Raw genomic sequence first — 6,707 nt, forward strand, 5'->3', positions numbered from 1 at the left:
AACAAAATTTCATATAAGTTAATTTATTTCATTATCATATCACTTCAACAATATAAAAAAAGTAAACAATTGTTAATGCCATTTTGGATAGTGAATTTTAATGGTCGAGAAAGGATCACTTTATGCGACAGTATGGAGGACGACAAATTGCAATTTACATTTCTGGTATCAGAATAGCAGATTCTATGGGGTTTTTATACAAATTTTACTACTATCCTACTTTTCTGCTACTTTGCATGTACCCAAATATTTACAGGGTTAGTCAGGGCAATAATTCCTGGAAAGTTCTTGAAAAGGGGCTATATTGAATATATTTGAGTGTGGAACCATCGGCAGGCCCCCTCATCACCGGGCAAGCTCTAGCGAGTGAGAAACCTGCTCTAGACTGCGGCGCAGCGCAGAGCATCACAGTGTTGAATCCCATTCACAGACTCTGTTGAGTTTTTCGTGAGGGTTAACAGAGCGCCGAATACATACCAAAGGCCTGGCATTTCATCTTTGAGAGGGCAAGGTCATTTTGATTTAGCAATGAGCATCCCGATAAAATATCTTACGATCTATGGTAAACTCTGTAAGGGCAACAAGGCCAAGACCAGGGCAACAGACACCCTACCCTCTGTGCAATTTCAGGCTTGAGTATGCCTCGGTTTTTCATACACCAGTCAGTATTAGATGATGACATCCAAAATATTGTTCAGTATCCCTGATGCAAGTAGTTCATCATTCCAAGTTGTGATGGACTTAAACATCTAAAGGCGTCTGGGGCGACGTACTTCAAAAAGTTTATTTTGTGGCATCAGGAATTTTTAACTTGTATCTTGATGCGTAATACTCCTCTTCAAGTTCAAATAAATTCAATGACATTTCATCTCGTAGCTGCATGATCTTTTCATCGACTTCCGCTTGAACATTGCGAAGAAATCGTGTACGCTGAGCTATGGCTGCGTTGGCTGAAGGGAAATCATTCAAGATGAGAAATTCTTTGATGTCCGAGACGAGTTTCATGAGAGACTCACCGGCACGAACCTGAAAAAGAGTGAAACATGAAAAAGCATTTGTAAAAGACAACTCCAAATACATCTTCAAATTTTAAACAGAGTTTTAAAAACAGATTCAGGTCAGTTGAACTGTTAAAGTGTTCCATTTTAACAATCATTGGACATAGTGCAGGCTTGATACTTCACAGAGGCAACGATTGGGATTGCCTTTGTGCTCTTGAAATGCTTCGCTCGAAATTTACAATTTCCTCATAGGGTGCCAAGGAGAAAACGCCTTGGTGCCCTTGCCGTTTTTTTAAAAAACAAAGCATATAGTGCTGTTAGTGCCAACACGAAAATTCTCACATGTAGAAATTTTCTTGTAGTTTGGCACAATGTCTTTGTCCAGCAGTTTAGAAACTTGCATCATTCAAGCCAATCCATTGATAAACTTACTATATTTGCTGCTCTGACATGCATTTCATTTTGTTCTTGCTCCCCCTGGGTCTGTCTTGCTACTTGTGTCTCCTCATCAACCTGTAAGCGAATGAAACAAGAAATGTATTGCCTTAATATCAAACACCATTTTGTGGTCAATGAAAAAACTAAACTACTAAGCCATCTTACCATCAAAGCATTATATGGGGGAAAAACTTTTCCTTTTGGTTGATGTATTTGTGATATAAACCTACCAAAAGTAAGATATTAATTGAGGTAACATTGCTTTTACATTTATGTTTATGTTGGTTTACTCAGCCGGATCCATTGTACTGGCAGTTATTGTTATCAACTTTTAATTAAATATTTTTTAATTGGAAAAGTTTCCATATCCTGCTGCCAACATTTTTTAATTCGTTATGAAATAAAATACTTAGTATCTAATTTACTCAAATGAGCTATTCCTTTTTATAAAAATTGTTGGGAAAAGTGGTGGCAGGATGCGGAAAATTTTCCACTTGATTATTTGAAGAACACCGCATCAGCATCTTATTATAAGGATCAATCACATACCATCATAACATACCTTTGCAAGTTTTAAGATTTCTGTAAAGTTATCCTGAATGGATTGAACATCTCCGCGAAGCCGTCGTGCGTACGTCTTAAGGAGATTGTCTTTACTTTGAGGTAGCGCCCTCTGAGAACCTGCTTGAGACATGCTGATTCTGCTATTAAAAGATGAACCTATAAAACAACAAAAGAAAAATGTATAAACAAAACAACATGCAGTAAACAGCGCCCTCACTCATCCAAATCTAGCCATGTATACAAAAACGTATCACTGTGTTTATTTTGCTCAAGGCAGCAACTTTGACAGCTTGGATGCAATTAAATATTGTCATTCATACCTGCACTCAAATTTCAGCTGGCTGTTCATGTCCCGTTGATGGAAAATTGAAATAAATGCACAAAAAAACCCGATAATGGCAGACTGAAACATTCACGATGACAAGTCCATAGCAAACACGCTGAGCGGTTTTTTAGTCTGGCCCCGAAGTACATTTGCTTCCCTCTTTCGGTAAACGAAGTCAGACACATGACTCTCGGTTGCTTATTAATCAATTTTCGAACTCTCGTGATTTCACACGAGATCGTCCTCTTTCCGTGGCAGCCAAAATGGTAGGATGGATGGTTGTCGTTGTGTTGGAAATTAAATCGCCTTTAAATCTCTAACATCGTTTAAAATTATCACATTAAATTGAAGTATTATACCCAAGAATGGTATATCTGCAAATACATATCATTATTTGTATTCAACTATATTTGAAACAATCGTAAAATGCTACAAATATGTAACGTATGAGTATTGCAATGCGTTGGGCCATGACAATCTGTTTCTAAACCTGTTTACGAGGGCCATAACCTTAAAATGCTGATATTATTTGTCTGTTTGGGCTTCATTCTTGTGGGAATAACTTGTTAATAAGTTTAGAAATTTGTTCAGAAAGTGTAATAACGTTCATATGACGACGAAAATGTAATATAAATTATATGAAATATAAAATAAATAAAAAATATTTGACCATTTTCAATTTCTTTTTCCCAAACAGAATACACATGCTTAATTAAAAAAAGCCAGGGCATTTAGTCATACATTTTTCAAAATTAATGTGAAATTGAAAATGTTTACCGAGACAGAATGTGAGGGTGCTTGGCCATTGGATGGTGGATTGCATTTGACTTTGAAGCTGGAAAGGAAATTAATTTAATAATTGACAAAATTATGAACTTCTGTTTGGGAATGTAATTTTCGAAAGGAATGACAAAAAGTTCAGACTTTTCTCTGAAGATCAAGCAATTACACACCAAACTAGTTAGTAAACTCACAATGAATTGCTTTGACTTTTCAGCCCAAAGCCAAGAAAGCTCCGAGGGGTAAGAAGGTGGCTCCGGCCCCTTACGCAGCTCGCCAAGCTGCCCCCAAGAAGGTTGTCAACCCCCTTTTTGAGAAGCGTCCCAAGAACTTTGGCATCGGTAAGTAAAGATCAAAAGTAAATCCGACCCACCTTTGTTTTTGTTGGTTGTATTTTCCTAACCATTTGGGAAAGATTACAAGTTTGTATTCCGCCATCATTGACAAGTGGAAAAGTTTGCTTCAGCGTGCTTTCCTTGTTACCAGTCAAAGCTTTTATGTTCTTGAATTATTAATTAATAACAATGGAAGTTCATTTTCAATTTCCAAAGGGAACTTCACTAGGAAAAGTGTATGGGAAATGTTTAAAGGGGCGCCAAGAACAGTGGGCTACAGCCAGTGTAATTCCAAGCCGAAAGACATTTTTAAAAACGACACATTCTAAACTCTTATCATTGTTTTCAGGTCAAGGCATCCAGCCTAAGCGTGACTTGTCCCGCTTTGTCAAGTGGCCCAAGTATGTCCGTCTGCAACGTCAGCGTGCCATCCTCTTCAAGCGTCTGAAGGTTCCACCATCCATCAACCAGTTCAACCAGACCTTGGACCGTCAGACAGGTATAAATAGAAGCTTCATCCATCCTCTGCCTTATTTAGTGAACGATTCCCAATGTCCAAGAACAAAATTCTACACAACATTAGCATTTAGTGTGCACAAAATGTTCTGTCCAAATATTTTGCTATGCTTGTTCAAAATCATTCCCTAAACAACAAACGAACGAACATAATGTTTATTTTTAGCAAAAAAGGAAGTCCTCTTCTATAAATTCTTGAGCTATTCCTGCAGTGATGTGTTGAATTTCTTCACCTGAAGAGCCCATGGCTTAATGTGTGGATCAAACACCGAGCTTTTTAAATCTGAGCAGGATAATCAACAAAGAGTTATTATTTTAGGCTAAAATGTCAAAATTACTTTTAAAAAAAACTTAAATTATCTGTATCGTTAACTGTTTTATCTCCTCTCGCCTCCGCCCAATAGCCACCCAGCTGTTCCGTCTGATGAACAAGTACCGCCCCGAGACCAAGCAGGATAAGAAGCAACGCCTGCGAGCTCGTGCTGCCCTGCGTGCTGAGGGCAAAGAAGATGTCCCAACTCGCCGCCCCAACATCGTCAGGTCCGGGGTGAACACAGTGACTTCACTAGTTGAGTCCAAGAAGGCTCAGCTGGTCATGATCGCCCATGATGTTGATCCTATTGAGGTATGTATGCGTAAAGGAGTGAAGAAGCAGTGGTATAGTTTTGGAAAAAATTATATCGCATTATAGAATTCGTCCTGTGTGTTTGCTGCATGGAAAACAAGCTAGACACGTCTCCAATGTTAAGAGTTTATGGATCTTGTGGCCAATTCTGGAGTTCTCACACGATTACAGTTTTAAATAGGTGATGTTTGGCGTGTTGGATGGAAAGGATTTACAGAGTCTAAGTGCAAGCAATCCTCGCACCCCTCCAACTTTGTTGATTCTTTGTGACTTCTTCGTTCTGGACTGTAGGTCGTGTATAAAGAACTTTGTATTGATAATTTTGTACTCCTGCAGTGATGTTTTGAATTTCTTCACCTGAAGAGCCCATGGCTTAATGTGTGGATCAAACACCGAGCTTTTTAAATCTGAGCAGGAATAAGATCAAATCAAATGAAAGTTTTTTACATTGTTAAAAAGTCACTCTTCAGTTTATTTGGTTCTATCTTTGCGGTATGTTAAAGTAAATTATATTTTCATCTTTCTTTTTGTTAGGTGGTGATGTTCCTTCCAGCTCTGTGCCGCAAAATGGAAGTGCCCTACTGCATCATTAAGGGAAAGGCACGACTTGGAGCCGTCGTTCATCGCAAGACCGCAACGTGCTTGGCATTCAGCAATGTCAACAGGTAAAAACAGTCTTCCTTTACTCTGAAAATGTGCACTTGAAAAGCTCGAGTATGCCTCATGTGCAATCTGCCAATACTTGACAGTCTGATTTATGGTGGAAGTTGAAATAAAAGTTCTGTTTCAAGTTAAAGAAATGTGTTTACATGATCAGAAATCTCAGACTTTTATCTGAATTTTGAATATTTTGTTGTCTACCTAGTGAGAAAGAAAGCAACAAGTTTTGATTGGTTTTAAAAAAAATTCCCAGGGCCTCCTTGAAATCTATAGCTCCGGAGGTTACTAGAGAGTTGAAAACTCATCATTTTAACATAACTCCTAAAAAGTAGATCCCCAATTCAGACTTTTTGTCAGTACTGATGCTCACTCCTGTACTTATGAAGTAGAATTGTAGACTAATACTTGTAGGTAATTATCTTCCTCTCTTTTCCCCCAGCGAGGACAAGGGTTCTCTGGCCAAGATCATTGAAGCAGTCAAGACCAACTACAATGACAGATACGAGGAGGTGCGTACAAAGACATCCTGGGAAATTTTCTTAAGCATAGGTGGAGTCTGGGCAAGACTGACCGTACAAACGCGTTCTTGCGATGATGTATTGAATTTCTTCACCTGAAGCAATAGCTATGTGGATCAAATCATCGAGCTTTTTAAATCTGAGTAGGAACGTACAAAAACAAAGTTTGTCAGTCAGTAAACATTTTTGGTATCTACTTTTGAATCCATTGGAACTGTTGACCAACAGTGGACATTATGAAGTTGTGCTGGGAGTTGTACGATTGTGCCCCCCCCAAAACATTTGTTCATTACTGTGCATACCAATCTTTCCAAAGTAAAAAAAGTTTGGTGTCGAGTGATCATAGGGTAGTGGGAGATTGAGGGTTGCATGTCGACATGGCCCACAGGGAGTTCTCACTTTCCTAACAATTATCAATGCATAACATTTCTGTCTTTACCTTCCCTTCGCAGATCCGTCGTCATTGGGGTGGTGGACAGCTCGGCAGCAAGAGCAACGACAGAATTCGCAAGCTGGAGAAGATCAAGGCAAAGGAGCTGGCAAGCCGGACATAAACTTTAAGAAACACACATTGAGCGCTATTAAAACCATACACCAATTCGCCAACAATATTTTGGAATTCTTCATGCCTTCATCCTTGGAATGTCAAGGCTGTTTTTTTACATTGGCCGCCAACTCTCAACCTTTGACAAGTGTTCACGAGAACGAGTGTAAAATAAAACCAAGAGGTAGTGGAAGTAAATAAAAACAAAACAGTTACCTGTGGAAACAGTGGAGCATTTGTGTTCTTTTGTGTTGTTTATTTTGTATGAAGCCACGTGTTGACTTTCCATTAAGCTCTAAGCCTTATGCTAAACAGCGTCTGCCTGCCCAATACATCACACTGTAGTAATAAGTCAGACTTATAAAGCTCCCAACTTGCATTTTGGCACTTAAATTAAGAGT

General features: G+C 38.7%; 2 protein-coding genes and 3 non-coding genes across 5 annotated transcripts; 4 read left to right on the plus strand and 1 right to left on the minus strand.

Moving 5' to 3' along the window:
* Positions 1–26: 26 nt before the first annotated feature.
* LOC117302978 (mediator of RNA polymerase II transcription subunit 22-like) lies at positions 27–2,474 on the minus strand. Its single transcript, XM_033786987.1, has 4 exons — positions 2,324–2,474; positions 2,002–2,159; positions 1,434–1,514; positions 27–1,026 (listed from the first exon to the last, which is right to left on the minus strand). The coding sequence occupies exons 2-4, from the start codon at positions 2,131–2,133 to the stop codon at positions 784–786; spliced, it is 456 nt and encodes a 151-aa protein (XP_033642878.1). The 5' UTR covers positions 2,134–2,159; positions 2,324–2,474; the 3' UTR covers positions 27–783.
* Positions 2,475–2,506: 32 nt separating this feature from the next.
* Positions 2,507–6,538, plus strand: LOC117302979 (60S ribosomal protein L7a-like). The gene is made up of 7 exons (XM_033786989.1): positions 2,507–2,594; positions 3,326–3,449; positions 3,793–3,942; positions 4,364–4,584; positions 5,119–5,249; positions 5,684–5,753; positions 6,215–6,538. Exons 1-7 carry the CDS (start codon positions 2,592–2,594, stop codon positions 6,314–6,316), a joined length of 801 nt encoding a protein of 266 aa, XP_033642880.1. The 5' UTR covers positions 2,507–2,591; the 3' UTR covers positions 6,317–6,538.
* LOC117303546 lies at positions 4,166–4,251 on the plus strand. Its single transcript, XR_004520514.1, has one exon. It is a non-coding gene; the product is annotated as a small nucleolar RNA SNORD36 (small nucleolar RNA).
* Positions 4,915–5,000, plus strand: LOC117303545. Its single transcript, XR_004520513.1, has one exon. It is a non-coding gene; the product is annotated as a small nucleolar RNA SNORD36 (small nucleolar RNA).
* LOC117303544 lies at positions 5,831–5,910 on the plus strand. The gene has a single exon (XR_004520512.1). It is a non-coding gene; the product is annotated as a small nucleolar RNA SNORD36 (small nucleolar RNA).
* Positions 6,539–6,707: the final 169 nt, after the last annotated feature.

The sequence above is a fragment of the Asterias rubens genome, chromosome 19 (assembly GCF_902459465.1).
Source record: "Asterias rubens chromosome 19, eAstRub1.3, whole genome shotgun sequence".
Taxonomy (NCBI): Eukaryota; Metazoa; Echinodermata; class Asteroidea; order Forcipulatida; family Asteriidae; genus Asterias; species Asterias rubens.

Excerpts from the sequence above, each read along its gene's own strand:
- LOC117302978 (XM_033786987.1), bottom strand. The coding sequence starts at position 2,133 with ATGTCTCAAGCAGGTTCTCAGAGGGCGCTACCTCAAAGTAAAGACAAT. Across the intron at positions 1,515-2,001 it reads AAATCTTAAAACTTGCAAAG|GTTGATGAGGAGACACAAGT; the intron begins GTATGTTATGAT and ends ATTCGCTTACAG. Across the intron at positions 1,027-1,433 it reads ATGTCAGAGCAGCAAATATA|GTTCGTGCCGGTGAGTCTCT; the intron begins GTAAGTTTATCA and ends ACTCTTTTTCAG.
- LOC117302979 (XM_033786989.1), top strand. Across the intron at positions 3,943-4,363 it reads GACCTTGGACCGTCAGACAG|CCACCCAGCTGTTCCGTCTG; the intron begins GTATAAATAGAA and ends TCCGCCCAATAG. Across the intron at positions 5,250-5,683 it reads GCATTCAGCAATGTCAACAG|CGAGGACAAGGGTTCTCTGG; the intron begins GTAAAAACAGTC and ends CTTTTCCCCCAG.